The sequence below is a fragment of the Saimiri boliviensis genome, chromosome 8 (genome assembly GCF_048565385.1).
Source record: "Saimiri boliviensis isolate mSaiBol1 chromosome 8, mSaiBol1.pri, whole genome shotgun sequence".
NCBI lineage: Eukaryota > Metazoa > Chordata > Mammalia > Primates > Cebidae > Saimiri > Saimiri boliviensis.
In genome coordinates, this window is record NC_133456.1 from 54,849,995 (window position 1) to 54,875,449 (window position 25,455).

A 25,455-nucleotide genomic window follows, 5' to 3' on the forward strand; every position below is an offset into this window, starting at 1 on the left:
TCATAGTCCCTCACCCAATGTTTGAACAAATCTCAAAACTTAACCCAAAAAAGCAGCAACATTTCCACATTCTCTTTAAGATTCCAACCTTTCTTTAGCTCAGTCTATAATCTTCTAAACTCTGGCAAGGATATAAACGACAGAGATATCAGAGAGGTGTTGTTTTTTTTCTTTTCTTTTCTTTTTCTTTTTTTTTTTTTTTTTTTTTGCCTCCTCTAAGGAATGTCAACAAAAATAACTCAAAAGGAATGTTTGACTTGGTATTGCCTTTCCCACAATTAGTTCACTACACGTAGGCCAGGCACTAGAATTTTGTGCTAAAAGAATGATCAAGTCTTACTCTAAAAACTCAGTGATGTATTTTCGACTACACTTTGACCACATCCAGGGGTTGGTGTAGAAGTTCAGTGTTGGAGCCATGACATGCTGGGGACTCTTAACTCCTTCTTCTTTGCATTTGTTGTTGTCATCATGAGGCATGTTAAACCTGAAGTCAATGAGACAATGATGAGAATGTCAATAAACACCAAGGGATCATACTGTTCTAATTGCTTCAAGAATGCATCTATCTAAGAGAAAAATAATTAACTGCATTTTGGATAAGAACCTGAATCCTGGTAAGCAGAACAAAACTTAAGACAATTCAAGATAGTGTGTAGATTAAAATATAATTCTCACCCAACTTAACACAAAGTGTAAATGTATAAAATGTATTTTAAAAGATGTGAGTCGGGCCATGTATTTGGTTTAAGTGTACTTTCTGGAATTGCAGAGGCTCTGAATATGCTGTAGTTGGTGCTAGAATACAGTAGCTGGAATTCCTAATACACTGTTAAAGAGCAATTTATAGAGTCAAGAATTTGGCAGGTTATGATAATATGAATATAAAGAGTCAGGAAAGAGTCAAAAATTGAAGCCAAGAGCTTTCTAATAAGAGGCTAACTATGGGTCTTGGTATCTCCTCCTTTTTGGATCAGGCTGACAAATGATATACCTGTGTAGGTATATCATTCTAAAGGCATGCAAAGTTTGTGTACAATAAAACCCATGAAAGGTACTGGTATGAATGGAAACCAGAGGCATGCCAGTTCAGCTGGCTTAACTCAGAGATGGCAAATCGTTTCATGCTTCATGCCAACAGCAATTGATTGGTATTAGCTTCCTGAAAAGCCAGGCACAAAAGGATTCTTAAATTAATCTAGATTCCACCTGTGAGAAGGCTGTGAAGGATTGCCAGTGTCCTCATGGGCCTGGAAGGGAACGCAGCAGCATGAACACATACTTGCCATTCTTGGCTTAGCCAGAAGAAGTGGGGAAAAAATAGGAAGTATTTCCTAAATCAAGAAACATCAATTCTGTGACCCACATGCCATTCTCAGCTCAGGCAATTGTTCACTGGGTGACAACCCCAGAAGGGTCACCTTCCCTGTTTCTGATGTCTATCCCCAATCACAGAATTGATGCATGTGATTAATTTAGCATTGAGAGAGAATTCTCTTCACTAGTTCACCTTGATTACAGAAATAAGTGAGTCAGACAGAAGCATGTAGATTTGCATCACGTAAAAGTTGGAGTAAAAGCTTACGGAGTCTATTCCATTGATTTATCACATTTTCCCCTTTTTCTTTAACGTTTATATCTCTTAATACTTGCCAATAGAGACAGAAAAACTCAATCTTAGTTGAAGTTAGAAATAGTTCTTAATACGTGAGACTCTTATGCTTAAGAGTCTATTTTCTTAAAAGAATGAATGCCTTGGTTTCTAGTTCCCCTGATGCATAATCGATGCAATACCTGCATCAGCAAACCCAAAACAAGTAAGGCATTCAAATTTTAGTGGTTTCTCGATAGTGGTGTTTATTTCCCATCCCCAGATGATGTTTATTCCCACCCCCACAGTAACTTGATAAAGTCAACTTTATTTCATGTAAATAAACTGAAAAATTATTTTCATTCAAATGTCACTCGCATTTGCTCACTGCAGAAGTTAAATAGTAATAAATACTTACTGGACACTTACAAACAATAATTACCAAGACTTTTCAGCCTTCACAGTACACCAGAAAATGTGCTAAATGCTTTAGAGGCTTTATTTTGTTTAATCACTTACTTCAACCAGTGAATACTACAAGTTGAGCATCCTTAATCTCAAAATGAAAAACTCTCCAAAATCAGAAACTTTTGATTGCCAACATAACACCAGTGGAAAATTCCACACGTGAATGCTTAACACAAACTTTGTTTCATGCATAAAATTATTTAAAAGTATCATATAAAATTACCTCTAGGCTATATGCATAAGGTATATATAAAACATAAAGCTCTTGTTTAAATTTGAGTCTCATTCCCAAGATATCTCATTATGTACATACAAATATTGCAAACATTGGAGACAATCCAAAACCCAAAACACTTCCGATCCCATGCATTTTGGATAAGAAATTCTATACCTGTAATCTTACTATCTGCATTTTGAAGATGAGGAAACTGAGCCATAGCGAGGTTTAATTATTTGATCAAGTCCCACAGCTACTAAGTTGGGCAAGCTGGAACTGGAATTCCCTTCAAAGCTTCCTTGAGTTTCACAAAGGTGCCTCAGAAACCACAAGGATAGAAAGGATACTGACTCAGCAGATTGGGCCTGCCACAAATGCTTAATGGAAAACTATACCTCTTTTGTGTTCTAAATATGGGGCGTCTGACTGTATTTCCTTCATAGAAAAGAAAAGGGGTATGCTCTTAAAATATGTTTGAAAGGTACTAGTTTAAAAACGTACTTATTATATATTGAACTAAATTGAAAACACCTGTGTACACACATCTTGCTCTGTGCCTGGTACACTACACTGCACATAAGGGACCTTAAATGTATGAATTGAAAAGCTTGCTTAATAGATGATGTTAGCTCTAAGTAAAGTTATAATCTGCCACACAAATTGATCTACAGCTATATTATATTAATAATATCCTTTTACTAGCTGGGTGTGCTGGCTCATGCCTGCAATCTCAGCACTTTGGGAGGCTGAGGTGGGCAAATCACCTGAGGTAAGGAGTTCAAGACCATCCTGTCCAACATGGTGAAACCCCGTCTCTACAAAAATACAAAAATTAGCTGGCCATGGTGTTAGGTGCCTGCAATTCCAGCTACTCAGAATGCTGAAGCAGGAGAATTACTTGAATCCAGAAGATGGAGGTTGCAGTGAGCCAAGACTGAGCCATTGCACTCCAGCATGGGCAACAAGAGTGAAACTTAATCTCAAATAAAAATAATATTTTTCAGAAAATTATTTAAAAATAGATAGTATAAGTAATTTAATCATTCCAGAAAGAAAATAATGCAGGTCAAAACTTAGAGTAATTTCTAGTAAATTTGCAGTGTTTTGCCCCATGTTCTAAGCATGCTCTGTGTCTCTAAAAAACAAAAAGGGAAAGCCATTTCATAATGGCCACTTAGTGACCATAATTAGGAAACGATTTCTTTTTTTGTTCATTTTCTTTCCTGAAAAAGGGATATTACTGTTCCCCGATGCTAAACATCAGAATTAGAGCTGTATATCATAGAATGAGGAATTGTCTGGATTTGTAAGAATCTTGGGGGCCAGAGTAATGATGGGGGATCCTCCTAGACAAAGGTGTTAAATCAGGAAAGTTCTCTAGGCAAATATATCCTCTGCTTCACTGGAAGAAATAGAATGACTCAATTTCTCCAGTTCACAGTAGGAAAGGAGACTATTAGACCTTATGTATTAAACTTGAGCAGTTAAACCAAAGACACACACAAGCTATGGCTGAAGAGAATGCACTGCATTTACTCAACTTTCGGAAGTCAAAGTCATTTCACCCAATTAGGTTCAAAGCTCTTCAACCCTGCAAATGCTACTATGACTCGGGAAGTGTCTTACACCCTCTAAAGTCAAGTAAATGCTCACTGATGCGAAGTAACGAAAGGTTTTAGGTCACTCTGAATTAAATGAAATTACTGAAAGGAAACTCACACATGGCCCAGCTCATGGGCGATTGTAAAAGCTGTACTCAATCCACTATCTTCACTAATAGAACAACTTCTGTAGGGATCACAAATGGTTCCCAGCTCAGCCAGACCTATTAGAAGAAAAAAACCAACAAGGATTTACTCTGAAAAGCAACTGTGGCTTGAAATAAAAACATGTAGCAAACTGTTTTAGCAACAGAGGTTATGCACAGAGGACTCACCTAAGGTATCACATTTGTCGTGAGCTCTGCAGATATCCTGCCTGAAAGCAAAGCAGACTTAGGCCTTGATGACATCAAAGATAAATGTCAATACAAGTAAATAGTTACGGATCTTCTAGGCATTCACAACAGCACACACTTCGGGGTGGGGGTTACAAAAAGCAAATTCCTAAGGCCAGAGTTTCAAAACTCAAAAACATTTCGAAATCGTTGATTTAAGAATTATAAATTACTATATTAAAAAGTCTTCTTCTGTGGCAAAGGTGGCCACAGAGCCATAAGAAACCTCTCCAACCAGTACTTTTCCCGGTGCCCTGGGATAAATGATTTTAGTTTTGCAAAGATTCTTTGAAAACATTCCTCAGAAGGTGCAAGATACCTTTCACTTACTTTCATTTAAGAGGATGTGCTCATGACCCACAACAGAGATGGCAGGGAGGCAGGAGACACAATTAAGACAGCACGCCTCTTTGTTGCTACAGTGTTTTAACATTTCGCGATGATAACTACCATAGAAGAACTGGGAGGTTTCACATTTTTAAAAGATTCATTTTTCTGGCTTTTGCAAAATCACAAAAGGGGGCAACACTGAACTCACACACTATGTGGCAACGCCTGGTCCATCTGAATAGCAGCTGCCCTTTCCTGTTACATAAGACATTTATTTTCAGGTCTGCCTAACACATTTATTCCTCACTTGGCATCTATGGGTTAGTGGCTCTCAACAAGGTGGTTCTATCATCCCCCGGGGGCAGTAGCAATGTCTGGAGACACTGTTGGTTGCCACAGCTGAGGAAGGGAATACTACTGATAGGTAGTGAGCAGAGGCCAGAGATGCTGCTAAACATCTTGCAATGTACAGAAAGAATTACCCAGCCCAAAATGCCAACAATGCCCAAGCTGAGAAACCCTCTACTAGCAGCTGACTATTAGTAATGTGTGACCATATCCCAACTTGACCTGAGGCTGAAAGATCTGAAGAGTAAGAAATCCAAATACCTGGTTAAGAGAACAGCAGTATCATGATGGATTCCACCTGGATGGTTCTTCGAATGCTGCCACTGGCAAAAGTTTTTTAATGTTGTCTGAGCATTAAAAGATATGGAAGGCCCATCCTAAATACAGAGAAGGATTATGGTTAATCTGTTGTGCCAATACCAATTAGATATGCCATTTCGGATACAGTTAGAAGAAAAAAGAAAAAAACTTCATTACCTGTTCATTATGAATCACAATTAAGTTCACAATAACAATATTAATTAAATTTCCAATACTTGGGTCTTTATAGATAGAGGCTACCTGCAACCGAGATAAATTTTTCAAAGTTAATTGTGAACTCTGTGTAAGCAATAAGCAAGTCACGTCTTACGTTGGGCTCCACCTCTTTACGTTTCTGGCAACATATGCATTTTGTGGTTGTGAATCTTTCATTCATTCAACAATGCTTTTTGCAAAGTCCCTTCATAAAATTCATAGATCAAGTTTTAGATAACAGTGAATTCAAACAAGTTTAAATTCCTCTGAAAATTGCATTGCCACGTGACTTAATGGTTCTCTGTACCAGAACAATGGATATTAATTTTCCATCAAGTTCTTTCCTCTCATTTGAAGTCCTATATTGCCAACTTATAGAATCTCACATTGGGTACACATTAGCCAACACTGCTGTTCTTTAATGTTTACTACCCATTTGTGTCCTTGACAACCTTGTTAACCTGGTGGGGTTTTAACTTTGCATTATTATAATTAATTATAAGAGCTAAGATTTACTAAATGCTTATTGTGAACTAGATACTGGCTGAAAACTATATACACACATGTATTTAGTCACTATACAGCAAAATTCTGGGCTGGGTACTGTTACAATCTCTGTTCAACAGATAAGGAAACTAAATCACTCAAAGAAATTAAGTCACTTGTCTGTGGCCACACACTGGTGAGTAGCAGAGTCAGAACTCTCAACCTAGAGAAATTTGATTCATAGTCTCTGTTCATAATCAAAATTCTTATGAGAGATAGGAAATTAAATGGTGAACACGAGGAGGTGCATGGGCAGGGCCTGATTAGATGTTCGCTTCTCTCCTGGACATGAGAAGGCTGGGGTATCTGGGACTGAGCATCATACGGGGGTGAGAGGGGCATGGATGCCAGGCAGGATTGGGGGGCAGAGTGGACCGGGTCACAGCAGTAAACGAAAAGGCAAGGAGTACCATAGGCCACAAGGGAGGAAGAAGAAACCCTAAAGCTATCCCCAAACAGGACTGCTTTTCACGTTCATCTGGGGGATTTATTAAAAATAAGTTTTAGTTCATGTCAATTAGGGCTCATCCCTTAAAAGGAATGTCATGCTATGGCTGAAAATGAGTAAGAGGAGGTCTATATGGGCTTTTCTGGAAACATCTTGAATTGTCAAATAAAATAGTAATATTTAATACAGGATGTGAAAATGTCTTCTGTGTGAAAAGGAGTTGTATATGCACACGTGTTTGCATAAGAAATACCTGGATGCTGCACTGCCCAACAGTGGCCACTCATCACGTGTGGCTACTGAGCCCTGGTGAGTGGCTTGCCCAAATTGAGATATGCTGAGAGTGTAAAACACACTGGATTTTGAAGGCTTAGTATAAAAATAGTCTTATTAATAATTTTTGAAATAATATTTGGATATAAAATAAATATATTGCTAAAATTCATTTTACCTGTTTATTTTTTACTTTTTTTTTTTTTTTTTTTTTTTGAGATAGGGTCTCACTCTGTCACCAAGGCTGATGTGCTGTGGCACAATCAAGGCTCGCTGAAGCCTCGAACTCCTGGGCTCAAGATATTCTCTCGCCTCAGCTCCCGAGTACCTAAGCCTACTATAGGCATATATAGGTATATGCCACCACACCTGGCTAATTTTTATAGAGACCAGGTCTTGCTCTGATGCCCAGGCTGGTCTTGAACTCTGAACTTCAAGAGATTATTCCCCATTGGCCTTCTCAAGTGTTGGGATTACAGGCATGAGTGACTGCACCTGGTCATTTTGTTTAAACTTTTAAATGAGGCTACTTGAAAATTTAAAATTAGGAAAAAAAATTAAAATACATTTGAAATTAAATATGTGGTTTGTATTGTATTTCTATTGCGCAGTGCTTGTTAGAAACACATACAAAAACTTTCAACAGTGGCTGCCTCTGGGAAGGGATCTGGAAGTCTGCAGAGAGAAGGATGCTTATTTTTTAGCAATAGTCTTTGGTTCTGGTTTTTTTAAAATCATGCAAATACATTGTGTTTTCAATTCAAAATGGGAGTAGAAAAATAGAATGAAAACCTTCTAGGCCTCACTGCCGAGGCTACTTAATTAGAAGCCTGGGGAAGAGGCTATTTTTAGGAGTTCCGCAGGTGACTATGGTTCACAACCAGCATCCCTACAAATTACTGAATCTCCACACCTGGCTGTGCCAAGTTCCTAAGTGAGGCAAAAAGCATTGGTTTTGGGAACTGGACAAGCTAAAGGTCACAGGCAGTAGTCCGAGTGATTTATTAGCTTTACCTGACCATGGGCAAGTGACCTAACTCCTCTGAGACTCAGTTTTCTTGTCTATAAAATGGGCATGACAATCTCACCTGGCAGAGTTGCCAGGAGGATTCAAATTATACCTTTTAAGTAAGAAGCACGTTGTCTAACAAAACATTTCACACTGATAACCATTGTCAGTTTAAAAAGGCAACCAAGAAGTAATCTTACGTTCTCTTCCGTCACTTGCCTGAATGGCTGAAATGCCAGCTCGGAACGGTCCTCCAAATCACTGAGTGGAAACCCATTCCCCAATGGCACATTTAGAGACCTCATAAATCACCTTCGTTTGAATGTACTTACAATTGACATTAAAGTTAAAATATAGTGCTGAAGGTTTTCTCCATGGTATGAAACCATTCTGTTGTCTGCCACCACCAACAACTCTACAAACCGTGGATAGGATAAAAAACGTTTTGTCCTTCTGTGGGTCCTCTTTTCCCTTGTGTTGTCTGTCTTATTACCATAGGCAGAAAATGCCTCTGTTGCTAAGCCATTGTTTAATGCTGCCACGTCATCAGCCAGGTTAATTCTTTCTCCCCATTTTCTTCTTCCGGTTTTCCTCTTGTCTTTCCTGTGACTATTTTTGTGTTCTGTAACAAATCAGATGGTAAGCATTACATTTCAAACCACATCTATTTTATATTAAGAATTCAATTTGACACATCATAAATGGATGCCTCTGTGGTCAATTTACATACAAAAGCAAGTCCTGCGTACTGTAGACTCTACAGATGCACCTCTTCTCTTACCTAAGGGACTAACGATTTAAGATTAGCTTCTCTGGGAAGTTTTCATACTTGCTCACTTAGGGTATTAGTAAATCAGGCCTGAGCTTACGGGAAACAATTGCATGTGATTCTTATTCTTTTCATTTGGTAACAAAACTCTTGTTGGGATTGAATCAAAGGATTCCACTCTTACTGTTATTTGTCATAGATATAGTAAGGGCCAATAACATAGCTAGAGCACTAAAAAATTAAAATAGAGGCTGGGCACAGTAGCTCATGCCTATAATCCCAGCACTTTGGGAGACCGAAACAGGTGGATTACAAGAGGCCAGCCTGACCAACGTGGTGAAACCCTGTCTCTACCCAAAATAAAAAAATTAGCCAGGCATGGTGGTCCTCGTCTGTAATCCCGGCTACTCAGGAAGCTGAGGCATGAGAATTGCTTGAACCTGGGAGTCAGAGCCTACGGTAAGCTGAGATTGCGCCACTGCACTCCAATCCAGCCTGGGTGAGACAAAGAGAAATTTTGTTTAAAAATAAAACAAAATAAATAAAAGAAAAGGAAAAAATATGGAAATAGAAATGTTTCATATATACACCACTTAGGTTATTCAATGAGATCTAATACAAAGAGGTCTGAGAGGTGGCCAGGCTAACGGATGGTACAAAGAAACTGTGGAAAATTCATAACCAGGTGTTCTATTGCCTTATTAGATCATTTCAATACTTAAAAGAATAGGATCACAGCAATCCCCTGTCTCTGAATTTTTAATTAAGTTGCTCCAGGGTTCAGTTAAGGAAATAAATTAAACTCAGAGAATTTGGGCAGGCAGCTGGGACCATGCTTTATAATGTCAGATTAGCTCTACTCATTTCCAACTCATGCCTAGGCCTCTTTTCTTGGGTTCTCCACAGTCTTGCTGCTCAAAGTAGGGTCCGTGGACCAGCAAAATTGACACCTAGAAGCTTGTTAAAATGCAGATTATTTGGCCCTAGCCTAGGCTTAAATCTATACTTAACAAGACTCACAGGTGATTGATATTAACAGTGAAATTTTGAGAAGCACTAGTCTCCAGCTTGGCTTGAAGTTTATATCGCTGATGAAAACACTGCATTTTCACACCATCAACTATATAATAAACAGAATAAGCATTAAAGTCCTTGCCAAAATACACTTTGAGTAAAAACAGGATTTAATCAGTTATCTTGACTATTAGATCATAAATGTGCTTTAACGCTACCAGCTTGTAGTAGAAATAGGCAACAGAATTGTACAATGCAGAAGTATGCTTACTTAACACATAATAGAATTTGTCATGTCAATACCAAAAGTAAAAATTAAAATTAAAAATAGTTAAATTGTAAGTGGTTTCATATTTGAAGGGCCTAAATATTTGATCATTATAATAAACTTCTAAAAGAATCAAATGAGGTCAGGATATGCATTTTGCCCAAGTTGAGTGTTTTGTCATTATTAAAATACAGTGGGCCCCCCTTTTCCATGGTTTCGGTTCCCTTGTACCTGCGGTCACCTCAGTCCTAAAATATTAAATGGAAAATTCCAGAAATAAACAATTCATAACCTTTAAATTGCATATTGTTCTGAGCAGTATGATGGACTCTGGCACCATATTGCCCCATCCTGCCTGGGGTGGGAACTCATCCCTTAGGCTCGCTATCTACCCTATATACACCTCCCACCTATTAGTCACCTAGTAGCCATTTTGGCGCTCAGACCAACTGTCAAGGTATTGCAATGCTGTGTTTAAGGAATCCTTATTTTACTTAATCATGGCCCCAGAGTGCAAGAGTAGTGATGCTGGTAATTCAGAATAAGCCAAAGAGAAGCCTTAAAGTGCTTCCTTTAAGCAAAAAGGTGAAAGTTCTCTACTTAATAAGGAAAAAAAAAAAAAAAAAAAAAAAAAAAAAAAAAAAAAAAAAACCTGCATGCCGAGGTTAAGATCTATGGTAAGAACAAATCTTTCCTCTTTGAAAGTGTGAAGAATGAAAAGAAACTGGTGCTAGTTTTGCTCTCACACCTCAAACTGCAAAAGCGCATAATAAGTTTATTTAAGGTGCAAAGACATTAAGTTTGTGGTTGGAAGACAGGAACAGAAACTTTCAGACTGATGGCAATTGGGTTTGGTACTATCTGTGGTTTCAGGCATTCACTGTGGGTCTTGGAACATATACTCCAAGGATAAGGGAGGACTAACGCAGCAAAATCTGTCCAAACTGTCAAACAAGTTATATGCTGTCCTGTTATAGATAATATCACTAGCCAAAAACCTGGTACATAAGATGTAACATTAGACGACTCTTCTAGTTTTTCTTTCAAGAACACTCATATGTATAACAATGCCAATGGGTATTGCCTTTTTACCAACTGGCATTGGTATACATATATGAGTTTTCAATATATGCATAACAGGGCCAATCAAGTTTTAAATCATCAAATGAATATAGACTAGATATTAATCAAACACCTATTACGTACCAGGCATTGAATTAGGCTCTTTATGTATGTTATCTTACTTAATCCTTTCAACCTAAGAAAATTAACCCTATTTTTCCAATGAGGAAAATTAGTCTCAAAGAAATCAGAAGCTTATCTAAAGTCACGTTGCAGGAAGTCGAAGTATGAGGGATCAGTAGATTTGCTCAGCTCCCTAAACTGTGCTCTTTCTGTCAGGCGAGCTTTCTCAACAGCTGCAGTTTGAAATGAGTTCACGGTTTGGTTGATAGCTTCCAAAAGAAATACGAATTGAGAAAAAGACAGTGCCTGGTGGATATTTTCCACGAAGATTTTTGTTTTTTACAACAGGTGTATGGGAAGCTATGTTGAAAATTAAATGTTTTTTAATACATTAAGAAAATATGTCACTTATACTGTGAAAAATACATAATCCTTGCTTAATGTCTTCTGTAAATATTATAATTTGCTTTATTATAGTAAGTAAAATTTTAGACATTTTAGAAGATTTAAAGTCTCTATTTGTTTTCTATTTCTTATTTGTTGATTTCTGCTCTAATCTCAATTTCTTTTCTTCTGCTTGCTTTACTTTTAACTTGCTTTTTTCTTTCTTTCTGATAACATAGAAGATTAGGTTATTGATTTGAGACCTTTCTTCTTTCTTCATAGAAGTATTTATTTCTATGCCATAAATTTTCTTCTAGAAGCCCTGCTTTAGCAGCATCCTGTGTTTTGATACATTGAATCTTCATTTTCATTCATCTTGAAGTATTTTCTGATTTCTCCTTTGAATCATTGTTCATTTAGGAGTGTGCTGTTTAATTTTCACATACTTTTGACCTTCTCATTTTTGTCTGTAATTGATTTCTAATTTTGTTACATTGTGATCAGCAATGTAACAAAATTAGAAACAAATGTAACCCAAACAGCATTACTGTTATCCTTTTAAATGTATTTAAATTTGTTTTATGTTCTTGCATCTGGTGCATGCTGGAGAATGTATCATGTGCACTTCAGAATACTCTGCTGTTTGGGGAGTAACGTGTCCTATAGATATGTTAGTAGCTGATTTATAGTGTTGGACAACTTTTCTACTTTCTTGTCATTCTTCTGCCTGGCTGCTCTATCCATTATTGAAAGTGAGGTACTGAAGTTTCCAATTATTGTTGTTGGATTGTCTTTTTGTCCCTCCATTTCTGTCCGTTTTTGCTTCATGTATTTTGGTGTTCTGTTATCAGGTGCATACATGTTTAAAATTATTATATCTTCCTGATAAATTGACCTTTTATCATATAAAACACTTTGATGGAGTTTATTCTACCAGAAAAGTAAAAGAAGCCAGTCACAAAAGACCACACATCAAATGACTCCAGTCATAGGCAATGTCTAGAACAGGTAAATCTACAGAAACAGAAAGTAGAGTAGTACAAGTTGGGCATCCCTAATCTGAAAATCCCAAATCCAAAATGCTCCAAAATTCAAAACTTTTTAAATTGCTGACATGACACCACCAAGCAGAAGATTCCACACATAAGTATTTAACAGACGTTATTTCATGCACACAATTAATAAAACTGTTGAATAAAATTGCCTTCAGCCTACGTGTATCAGGTGTATATGAAAGATATATGTTTTAGACTTGGGTCCTATACTCAGGATGTCTCACTATGTATATGCAAGCATCCCAAAATAAAAAAAAAAAAATACAAAATCTGAAAGACTTCTAGTCTCAAGCATTTTGCATACAGATGGAGTGGAGAGATGGGAGTGTGGTTAACTATAAAGTACAATCCTTTTCTCAAGTGATAAAAATGTCCTAGAATTGACTGAAATGATTATTATACATATCTGTGGATATACCAGAAAATAATTAAATTGTACAGTTTAAATGGGTGAATAATATGTATGAGACATACACTTCAATAAAGCTATTTAAAAAAGAGAGACTATATCACTGAGTTTGTGAAAAGTAATTCTTATTTAATGTTTTCTGTAAATATTATGATTTTATCTATTGGATTTACTTAAAGTGCTGCAGTGAGAAAAACACTCAGGAAATGTTGTATGTAATTCTTTTTTTTTTCTTTCTTTTCTTTTCTTTTCTTTTTTTTTTTTTTTTTTTTTGACCACTAAGGGGAGAAACAAGTGTACTATCAGAATCATCAGAGAGCACTTGGGCACAAGAAAAGCTGCTGATGAATCAAGGCCATGATTAGAAACAAAGTATATTAATCAGGTTGATGAAGGAATTAATCAGAAAAAGGCTACAATTTCTAACAGTGAACAACTCACAAACTGTACTATTTCTGGAGGACATTTCAGCCACAAGTAAGCTACGTATCAAAGAAATAATTCAGCACACATTAGGTGGCATGCAAATGCAAAACCCAAGTTGTTTCTTCAGGATTAAAAGCAGTATCTTCTAAAACAGAATGCTCCTCAGTCTTTTATCAATCTGACCTTTTCTCCTAATGAGTTAGAATCATATTTATTGACCTAATTAGCCCAACTAATGTCTATCTTATTAACCATTTTAGCAAGCAACTCTGAATTTCTCATTAAAAATTAGCATTAAAAATAAACACTATATCTTATATACCCACTCAACTTTCTTGCTTCTGAAGAGAATCGTGATAACAGAATAGTTTTCACCAATACAGTACACACCGTTCGGATAAATAGAAAGTCATCCACACTTCTCTTCTGTGAGCGTTTAGCATAAATGCTAAAGGAGGAACAGAGGCTAGGGTTTCAGGAATCTGCAGAGTCACTTTGCTTACAGTTTAATCAGAATGGGCTGCGTAATAAAATTTCACGATCCTGGAAAGCACTGTAAAAATGGTCTGTGTATTCTTGCTCTTCTTTTTTTCCTCATACAGAGTTTTACATTTATGATTACTTTTTAATAATAGTTTAAGATTATTTATATACCATACAATTTTCAAAGTATAAAGTTCAGTGGTTTTCAGGATATTCATAGAGTTCCACAATCATGGCCGCCGTCTAACCTTAGAATAGTTTCATGATTCCAAGGAGAAATCCCATACCTCTTGGCAGTCATTTCCATTCTCCCCTTTCCTCAACCCTGGCAATCACTAACCTATATTTTTGTATTTATGAATTTGCCTATTCTGACATGTCATGTAAGTAGAGTCATATAATATGTGGCCTTCTGTGACTGGCTTCTTTCACCTAACATAGTGTTTTCAAGGTTTATCTATGTTGTAGCATGCATCAGTATTCCATTACTTGTTACTGTTAAATATTCCACTGTATGGATATACCACATAATGTTTACCCATTCAACAATCAGTGGACATTTGGGTGGCCATTCAACCCAATTGAATAAGAATATTGCTGCTATCAACATTCACGTACAAGGTTTTGGGTGATATATTTTTCTTTCTCTTGTTTTGGGTGAATACATTTTTGTTTGTCTTGGGTGTGTACATAGCAGTAGAGTTGTCAGGTCACACACTAACTCTTCATGTAACATTTTGAGGAACTGCCAGATTGTTTTCCAAAGTGGCTGCACTATTTTCTTACTTTTTCTTGAAGTTCAAATAAGACACTTGGAAACAGGACATCATTTTTTCTTCTTTGAGGATTCCTCAAAAATGAATTATGTTTACTTAATTAACTAGATTATGAAAAACCTGGCCAAGTTCAAATCCTAAAACAGCATGTTGATACTTCCAAGTAGTAAATGCATGTTTGCATTTGGAGGCAAGTGTGATATTTAGCAATCCAAATCCCCATATGTGCATGTAAACAAATTTAGACATGTTATAAAAATCTCTAACTGGCAATTGCGCTTTTCCTATCACCACATCATAGATATTACAGTGCTCACAATTTTATTACAAGGACATGAGTTAATATTGGCTTTTGCAACTACTTTGGTGTTGATGCTCACAAGTGCTTACACTGCCACAAACAGCCAATGTTTGAAGAACGCGTGCAACGAAGGGAGTGCAGCCCAATTTAAGTCCTGTTTGACCTGGGGCAAATAACTGACTCTTTCTCACCTTCCATCCTCCCACTTACAATGTGGAGTAAGACCAGTACCTATTTCATAGAGTGGCTTTTAGGAATAACTGGAGATCATGCATGCAAAGTGCCAACACAGTGCCTAGTGCGTAGGAAGGAATGAATAAATATTATCACCTTTGGGCTATTTTTTACCAGTCATAAAGTCAGAAAGTGAGTTAGAACTACAAGGAACCATTTAAGGTAAAGTGACTAAGTGTTCTTAAAAACAATTTTTTGGCTTACAGTAACAATTTTAAACACATGAGCTATATATTCCTAGTGAGGCAAATCAGCACAGAGTGTGCCCGATTGCATTCCTGACACCCAACTGTACGATACTGTGAAAGAGTAGGAATTATAAAACCGGAAGTGCTGAGGGCTGGTCTTCACCCTACTATCTCATCTGAAGGCTCTTTCCTGAGTCACTTCTCTGGGCCTCAGTTTCCTTACCTCTAAATGGGCATATAAATACTTCCTTCTATCTTATGGCTATTTTGAGAATTAAATAAGAAAGACAAAATTCCTCATAAATTTATAAGTTAAATTTTTTAAAAATTCACTCCTTGGGCTTTGATTTTTGTGCCAAGTACTCGACTAGATAAGTTGAAATAAACAACAGTGATGACAAAACAAGAATAAAACGTGGGTCCAGTCTTTTAAAAAACAGTATTCTAAAAATGTAAGATGCTATCCTTATTGAAAAAAAAAAAAAAAACTCACAGCATAAAACTTTTTGCTGATTCGTTGGTAAAAATATTTTAAATGAGCCTCATTTCACATTGCAATACAATAAAATGCACAGTATGTTACTAAATAACTGAGATTATTTCAGCAAATACCAGCCAGGCCTTGTTATTCAGTGGTTACTCACTGAAGTGTTTCCCACCAACTGGGGTTGGGTGGAGGATATTCGAATGTTAACATTAACAGTTGGGAAGTTAATCATTGCTCTGTATTTTATAAGGTTTATCAAAATTTAACTGAATTTCCTCAAGGTGCTGGGCTACCTTGTGACTTCACACAGCACAGGACCAAAGGGAGGATTCAGGAGCAAGGCAGAACCCCTTTCTGCTTCACCCAAGCTCAACAGAGAGAAAGAAGTCTGGACAGGAATCAACTGTGGTTTTCCACTTGGATTCTGGAGCCAGGCCAACCCTGGTTCCCATTACTGCCCTAAAGCTACTCTAGTTGCCCTTTCCTGGGCTATTTCCTGCTTTAAAGCCTCAGTTTCCTCATCTGTAAAATGATGGTAGTAACAGCATTCCGCAAAAAGTAACTGTGGAGATTAAAAGATATAAGACACAAAATGCCCTTAGAGCAGGGCATGACACAGAGAACGGGTCCATTAAACATTTAACGTAAAAATAATTACTAGTGGTTATTGTTTTACTCGTAGCATGCAAAACATCTGCTCTTTATAAATTAGTATATTGACATTCTAAAACTAACCTATATTGACATTCTAAAACTAACAATTCTATTGAGAAAGAATTTTTGGTGGGGTGTAGTGGCTCCTCCTATAATCTCAAAAATTTAGGAGGCAAAGGCAGGAGGAATGCTTGAGGTCAGGAGTTCAAGGCCAGGGGTTCAAGACCAGCGTGGGCAACATAGGGAGTCCCTGTCACTGCAAAAATCAACCAAACAAACAATACTGTGAGCTGTCATTTTTTTTTGTTTTTTTTTTATTACTTTTTTAACTCATGTGCCCACTGTCAAGTAGTGCTACATGCACAGTGCTGACAGTAAATAAATACAGAGTGGTGGCAGAAGAGATTATGGCTAAGACTCATTTCGGGCTGGCCTGAACCTTTATAAACAATGTTTCCAAGAGAGCAGTTCATGGAACATTAGTCCCATAAGATAGTTCCAAAAACAAATCAATTAAGTTTGCAAAATATTTAACACAGCATTCAATTCTGGCACTTTCTCCATGCACATAAGCATTTTAAGAGCCCTGAGAAGTCTTGCAGAAAAGAAACCAGTTTACATGTGTTTAATCATGATTGCCAAACTTATGGATCTTTGCCTATTTAAGAGGCAGGTGATAGGGACAGCCCCATCACTGGGACTAAAACAAGATGCAGGTGGGATGTGTGGCTGGGCTTCCCTCTCAGGGAGAGACCGAGGTGCTAGTGGAAGGCAACAACTGAGAAGCTTCTTGGCTTTGAAGGGGCAGTGGGAGGCATCTGAAGGTCCCCTCACTACCTTCTAAGGGAGTGGGTGACTCCAGCTACCTGGGGAGTTAAATTTGCTGACTTGGGCATGAGAGCTGGGTACACTACCCCCAAAAGCCCTTCTGTGTCCTTTTCATTTTCCAATCCCACAGCTCCTTCAACTAAATGTGGTAACAATGATGACTACAGGCTATAATCGTACTGGCTAACGTTTGTTGAATGCTTTTCTCTGTGTTAGGCTAATGTTTGTTGAATGCTTTTCTCTGTGTTAGACACTCTTCTAAGCACTTTATATGGATTAACTTGACTAGTCCTCAAAGCAACCCGATAAGGTAGGAACTCTTACCTTCATTTCATAAATGAGGAAACTGAGGGACACTTGAAAGTACTTGAGAAAACATTTAAATTATCTCTCTGAAGTAGTAAAAGACGCTGAACATCCCAAGGCCTGTACTTTACTAAGAGACTATTTCGTTTTGCTATTACCATCCTGCAAAATACTCATTGGGAAATGTTGGTTTCAACTCACTCTGTCTCTTAGCAGTAGGGGGAGAGGAACCTTTCTGCCTGGCATGGTGCCAACTGCCCACAGCCACCCTGTCCTGGCTGCAGCGTGCTTGCCATGGCTGTCTCTCAGCCTGCCTCGTGCCACGGTTTGGGATCTCCCAGGTTTGCACTCTCCAGCAGAAATAAAATGCAAGGCACATGTAGAAGTTAGGAATTTCTAGTAGCCACATTTTTTTTTTAAAGTCAAAAGGAAAAGATGAAATTAATTTTAATAATAGAGTCTATTGAACCCAATTATGCAAAATATTATCGTTTTGACATGTGACACTAGCCACATCTCCAGGGCCTCCTGGTGACCATATAGAATGGTGCATTCTAGGTCGGAAGTGTTTGCAGAGCGGATACAGGGGACAATGTGGTGTGGGAGATAAGAGTGTGGGCTCAGGAATCAGAGAGACCCGAGTGTAAATCCCAGCTGCTCTGCATTCAATCTGTGTGACCGCTGGTGAGTCACTTCAGCCCTCTGTGCCTCAGTTTCCTCATCTGTGAAAACGGGATAATGACAGTTCATGCCTAACAGGGCAGTAGGAAGGATGAAATTCCTTTGTCTACATAAAGTGTCGCAAGAGGGTCTGGCGAGTAGGAAGTGCTTTGGAGGCACAGGCCGCGCTGACTCTCGTTACTTAGAATGAGCAGCCACTTAAGGCTGCTGGAATAAAGTGGCTCTCGGGCCTGCTGCTGGGATCTGCCTGCTATCTGACATTTCACTGCAGCGCGTGGGTGGCCCCGAAGCTGAATGTGGTGCCTGTGGTGGGTCTAGATATCATTCTCATATCAGAGATTAAAGCACAGTTGGGCTGGAACTCCTTAAAAAGGCATCTAAGCAACTCATAGGGAGTGTATCTCCCACATTCTTTTGATACACAGGTCTCCCAGTTTATAGGCACTGAGAACTGGTTTATACACCAGGGCCTGCAACTGAGACCCTTTCCCATCCCAATGTCCATGTCCCATGACTACGGAAGTGAGTGACCACAGGGCCATGCTGTACTCCAGTGACAGGTGGACCCCACTGGGCTTCCTCCCCAGCCACAGGCCACCTTCCCCTGTACCCTGGCCCAGCTCAAAAAGGCTTGATTTATTTATTTTAAAATCATATTTTGTTGCTGTATACTCAGTTCTAGATGTGACAACTTAGTCCCTTAGATGAATTAAAAGCTTTCTATCTTTCTCTATAAGCTTGAGACAACTTCTTGAGCATCTCACCAGTCATTCCTAATTATCCTTACACTTAAAATAATTCCAGTGGCACTTCCCAAAGTTCATTTGAGTCATACTTTTGAACATCCCCTTTCCAGGTACCCTTTTCCTTGTGTTACAGCCTAGAAAGAACACAGGACAGGGAAGTAAGAGGGCTGTGTTCAGGGCCCAATCTTGCCATTCATTCTAGCTCCAAGATTAGAGGTCCCTTCAAAGTTCTGGGCCTTGATCCTCTTATCCATAGAGAGAAGGCCTGGGATAGAAGTTCTCTCTAAACTTTCTTCCAGTATTAAAAATTTATGAATTCTTATATTTTATAAGATAAAAGTGAATAATGATTAAAAATAAAGTCCTGAGTTTCAAAAGGGGCAAAATCCAACAGAGATTCCCTCTGAGCCACTGTCACTCTCAGAAAGGGCATGGATGAAACAGTCAGCAGGGTAGCAGGGTAGAAGGAGACAGAATCACTCCAAAAGAGAGAGACCAACACAAAAGAAGTAGACTTTTGCTGATGTTAAATAATATTAAGGGGAGTACAGTCTACACAGCTCCATTACTCAATGGGAAAATTTTACTTTAGACCTGCTAAAACAGATAATAGTTTCTGAAAAACCACTTCCATTTTTTCCATTCTGACTCATTACAGTGAACTAATATCAAATGTGAGAATTAAGAAACTGGCTTGAAAGAAAGAAAAAAAAGTATACAATCAAAGATACCTCTGGAAAAACCTTTAAATTGTCCACAAAGCACAGAATGGAAACTTACAGGATTAATGGATTTCTCTCTCTTATCCCTCAGAGCATGTGGACATAAGGGCTGAATCTCACACTCATACCAAACGCTTCTACCTCTGCCTTTGTCTCATTGTCCTCTGGCTCCTTCTCTGCGGTCTGCGCACACGCACACGTGCAGCATACATACAAAACAACACTGTTGGATTCTCACCTATGCAGAGGTTCCTCTGGACCTGTTTTCGCCCATGAGCTAAGACAACACATTCCCATCACAGAGGACGCTGTTTGGACATGGAGAGTTGTGTTTCTGGGTACAGAATGGCAATAAAAATAACAACGTGCCTTTTCGCTTGGCCTAGACCATGGCTTTGAATAATAAATCCTAAACAAGCCTCTCCTATTCCATTTTTCAGACAAGCTCTATACTGTACTCTGCACTATACTTTCTTGCTGTGTAGTTCTGGGACTGCATGAAATCTACGGTACATGAAGTGTTGGCAATAAGATAAAGAAGCTATGTATGAAATAAGTATTTGCAAATTAAGATACCTTTTGAAAGACAAGCCACAACGTGGGAGATAACATTTGCAAACTATATCTGACAAAGGGCTTATATACAGAATAAAGAATTTTCAGACTTCAGGAACAAGAAAACAACATTCCAAGTTTTAAAAAATGGCTGAAAGATTTGAGCAGACACTTCACCATAGAAGATACATGGATAGCAAACATACATGTGAAGAAATGCTCAACATCATTAATCTTTAGGTAAATGTAAATTAAAGCTACAATGAAATTCCACTAAACACCTATTAGAATAGCTAAATTTCAAAAAACAAAAGTAGAACAACAAAATGTTGACAATATCAAGTGCTAGAGAAAATGCAGAGGAACCGAAACTTTCATACCCCGTAGGTGGGGCTACAAAAGGGCACAACCACTTTGAAAAATATATTGCGGCCGGGCGCGGTGGCTCAAGCCTGTAATCCCAGCACTTTGGGAGGCCGAGGTGGGTGGATCACAAGGTCGAGAGATCGAGACCAACCTGGTCAACATGGTGAAACCCCGTCTCTACTAAAAATACAAAAAATTAGCTGGGCATGGTGACGCGTGCCTATAATCCCAGCTACTCAGGAGGCTGAGGCAGGAGAATTGCCTGAACCCAGGAGGCGGAGGTTGCAGTGAGCCGAGATCGTGCCATTGCACTCCAGCCTGGGTAACAAGAGCGAAACTCCGTCTCAAAAAAAAAAAAAAAAAGAAAAAAGAAAAATATATTGGCAGTTTCTTATAGAGTGAAAGATAAATTAATCACGTAAGCCAGAGATCTTCCTCCTAGGTATTTATCCAAATGAAGTAGAACTTATATTCACACAAAAATCTGTATGCAAATGTTTATAGTGGCTTTATTTGTAATGGCCAAAAACTGTTGCTCAAGTAGGTAATGGATAAAGAAATGGTGGTATATCCATTCAATGGAATACTACTCACCAATAAAAAGGGATGAATTACTGATACAGGCTACAATGTGGATGAACTTTAAACACACTGTACTTAGTGATTATTTATAAATTCTGCAAAAGGCAAAACTATAGAGACGGAAAACAGGGGTGGGAGAGGGGCTGATTACAAAGGACACGAAAAACTGTTTTATAACTTGATGGTCCCATGATTGTATACATTTGCCAAAACCTGCAGAAAGCTATACACTAGGAAGGGTAAATGCTATAGCATGTAAATTATACCTTCACAGAAAAATGAAAGGAAAACACTAGGAAACACTAATGAAAAAAAGAGTTATCAAAAAAAAAAAAAGACAGAAAAATCTTAGCAGAAAAATTCTGAAGCCAATCACATTAACTTGAATTTTTTCCACACACCAACTGCATTTTTAACACTCTAATTTTAATGTCATATGAGAATTGGGAATCAATAAAAGGAAGACTTGTGACAATATTTGCCCCTTGTTTGACTCTGCTCCTTCTCAAAGCCCACCCAGTCACATGTGAGCACATCAGATCTTGCATTTGCCCATGCTCTTTTTTGTGATCTTCAGATTATTTATTAATGATTTTCAGTTGCACAGAACATCCATGCGGATATCTGGTCCAGAGGTAAAAAGTCAAATGAGAAAACTTACCCATAAATGGCTATAATAAAGACTTGTTAATGGTACAATTATAAAGAAACCAACTTTGGCAGATACAAAGGTACAAATGTGAAACCTCAATGCATGATAAAATAGCACTTTATTAAGCAAAGTTACCAAAGTACATGATAAAATAGCACTTTATTAACCAAGTGGGCTTAGTCCCTCATATGAAGAAACTCAAGAAACTTTGCCATGTCTTACTTTAAAAAGACAGCCCACTGAAGTCAAAGGTCTAAAGGGTCCTCAGATTGAGCAAGAAACAGGGCAAAATCCTAACATGGCACAGAAGGTGTAAAGCAGGCAGCCCTTCTGGCTGGGTTTGAATCCTGAAGCATGGTGGCTCCTGCCTGTAATCTCAGCACTTTGGGAGGTGGCAGCAGATGAACCACTTGAGGTCAGGAGTCTGAGACAAGCCTGGCCAACATGGCAAAACCCCATCTCTACAAAAAATATACAAATTAGCCGGGTGTGGTGGCGTACACCTGTAATCCCAGTTGCTCGGGAGGCTGAAGCACGATAATCACTTGAACCTGGAAGGTGTACATTGCAGTGAACCAAGCTCATGCCACCGCACTCCAGCCTAGACGACAGAGCAAGACTCTCAAACAACAACGACAAAAAGCTTTTGGGGAATAAACATATTTTGTAGGTCAATGAGTCCTAACCTCAGGTCCAAACCTAACTTGCCACTTTACATTCCTAATTGCAAACTGGCCCTTCTGGGCTTCAAAACACGGGTGAGGAAGATCCTTTAAAAACAGAAAAAGTAGCTTAAGTTAATATTTCAGTCAATGATGGAATGAAGATATGACAGTGGTCTTCTGAGATCATAATACTAAACTTTTACTGTACCTTTTCTATGTTTAGATACATAGGTACTTAACTTCATGTTACAATTACCTATATTATTCAGTATAGTCACAACTGTACAGGTCTGTAGCCTAGGAGCAATAGGCTATATACCACCTAGCCTAGGTGTGTGGTAGGCTATCCCATCTAGGTTTGTGTCAGTGCACTCTGTGATGTTCACAAAATGACAAAATGGCCTAAGAAGAATGCATGGGTCACACACACCCTATGCATGACAGTACTGTAAATTGAGGATCTTCCTACTGAGAGGAAAATCACAATAAGAGCTATCAAGGCACTTCAGACAAGGGGTCAAAAAAACCTCCCAAAGACACTGCCTTTTGTAATCAACTAAATCACTCTGAGAAGTGGCTTAATGTCCCAGAGGCTTTGCTCTGGCCTTGGAGGCTGGCCTTGCTCTTCAAATCCTTGCAACTGCAGCCTGACCTTATGACAATAAAAATGAAGCAAAGACGAAGAGCAATGGAAGGGAAATGGGGGCTATATGGGGCAAAGCTAAAACTAGAATGAAAATAGCAATTTTTTCTTTCTTTTTTTTGTTTTTTTTTTTCAGACAGAGTCTTGCACTGTTACTGGGCAGGGGTGCAATGGTGTGATCTTGGCTCACTGTAACCTCTGCCTCCTGGGTTCAAGTGATTCTCCTGCCTCAGCCTCCTGAGTAGCTGGTATTACAGGTGCCTGCCACCACGCTCAGCTAATTTTTCGTATTTTTAATAGAGATGGGGTTTCACCATGTTGGTCAGGCTGGTCTTGAACTCCTGACCTCATGATCCACCCACCTCGGCCTCCCAAAGTGCTGGGATTACAGATGTGAGCCACCGGGGGTGGCAGAAAATAGCAATTTTAACAATAGCAATGACGACAACAAAGTGAAAAGTTACTGAAGAGATAACAGTAAGCTGCATGCAATATGTGGATCTTGTTTAGATCACAATCTAACCAATGACTGTAAAAAGGCATTTAATATAGGTACTGTGTAGGTGATATGAAGGAATTATTGCTAATTTTGCTGAAATGTTATTTGTAATATTACTTGATACATGTTATGTATCAAATACGAATCATATTACAGTTACATAGGAAAAGATCTCTATTTTTCAAAGATTTATCATGAAATATTTAGAGATGGGTTTGCTTTAAAATACTCAGCCTAAAGAGAAATAAGCAAATGTAGAAAAATCTAAGTCATTATTAGGATTCACAGTGTTCACAGTGGTTCATTTTATTATTGACTTTACCTTTATGTATACTTGAAGATGTTCATAATAAAACGGTTTTTAGAAACAAAATGAAAATTTTAAAAAAATTAAATGAGTGAGTGGGAACAAATGAAAGAAGGTACAATTCCTGTGTTCGAAGTTTCTTTTTTACTACCCCCACGACTTTATTGAAGTACTGCACTATTAGTATCAAAGTTAAAAAAAAGGAAAGCAAAATTTTTATCTAAGTACCATTCAGGATATCAAGTTAAGGAAATAAAGAATTCATGTATTTAAAACTGATTTTCTAATAATTTACCAAGATTTTAGAGGTCCTTGTTTTTATTGACTGTTTATTAGACATAAAGTCATGGAAGACTATAAAAAAAAAAAGAGAAAAAAAAGTATAAACACTAACGAAGAACAAAAAGGGAAAAATGAAAGGAAATCAGGCTCAGACCATATATCCCAAATGGGAGTAACTATCTTTAAAACTTCATCATCAGTCTTGAGTTGCAATTCCAGCTTTTTCCTTTTCTACATGCTACAGACAAGTTCGTTCACTTCTCTGAATTCAGCTTTCTTATTTGTAAGATGGGAATAATCAGAGCATCTTCATCTTCCTCCAGTGAACTATTACAGGAATAAATGAAATAATCATAACCTGCCTCCATATTGCCGAGTACAAAGTTCCTTAAATGCTGCCTGTTCTTGATCTTTACGGGGCTGAAAGGGTCTAAGAATGCAGAAGGTGTGTGGTTAAAGTGCAGGCAGACCAGTTCCTAGCATAAGTCACTAATTAGCCACCAACCACTGACCTGCTTGGGGCCCAGGCTGGATTCTGAAGTCAGCCAAAGCTTTCGTCACTGCCTGGAACCCACAGGCTGTCCCAGAATGTTTTACTGAAAGCCCCCTCAGGGGTCTGCTCCCCAGCTCTGTCTCTCACTCCATTTGGGCGCCACTCTAAGGACAGCTAATCTAATCAGCTAATCTATGCTAAATTATTAATGGTATCCAAGAGGTTAATGTGTAACAAGTATATACTCCATCAAAGGCCTGCTGGAGACAGACATAAGGCCTCTGTGAGTCATTAGAGTCTTGGTGGGAATTTCAGGCACCAGGCAGTCTTCCTCAAATCAAATCAAATTTCAGACAGGCATTTAAAAATTCCTGCCCGCAAAAATAATTCATATATGAATGCAGTCAAATCAATAGAGAGGCCAAAAAAATATCCCCAGCTAGACCAGGACATAGGAGCTGAAGAAAATGGTATGTTTATGAGCTTTTTAACCTTGGGCAAGTCAACATTATGGACTTCTTGTGTCTCAGTTTTCTCATCAGCAAAACGGAATTTGAGGTTAAAATTGAAATATATAATCCATGTAAAGTGTCTGGAACAGAGCCTACCACATGATACACGCTCAGCAAATGTCAATTCTTATTAGCGTCATCTAGGGATTGGAAATTAGATGATAGTCAAAGAAGATGCTCTGAAAACTGAAGTTAAAAAGGGGTTTCTAGGCCAGGCATGATGGCTCAGGCCTGTAATCCC

The 25,455-nt window shown here is 38.2% G+C and overlaps 1 protein-coding gene across 4 annotated transcripts in view; it reads right to left on the reverse strand.

Moving 5' to 3' along the window:
* ADAMTS9 (ADAM metallopeptidase with thrombospondin type 1 motif 9) overlaps positions 1–25,455 on the reverse strand; it is a 207,846-nt gene that overhangs the window by 171,129 nt on the left and 11,262 nt on the right. For 3 of the 4 annotated variants that reach the window (XM_074404499.1, XM_010350914.3, XM_010350912.3), the window contains exons 4-9: positions 8,075–8,364; positions 5,428–5,511; positions 5,212–5,327; positions 4,213–4,253; positions 3,996–4,101; positions 341–487 (exon numbers count right to left, since the gene is read on the reverse strand). In XM_074404499.1, coding sequence (XP_074260600.1) covers positions 341–487; positions 3,996–4,101; positions 4,213–4,253; positions 5,212–5,327; positions 5,428–5,511; positions 8,075–8,364 — 784 coding nt within the window. The remainder of the gene's footprint in view (positions 1–340; positions 488–3,995; positions 4,102–4,212; positions 4,254–5,211; positions 5,328–5,427; positions 5,512–8,074; positions 8,365–25,455) is intronic. The other variant, XM_074404500.1, reaches the window with a different exon arrangement.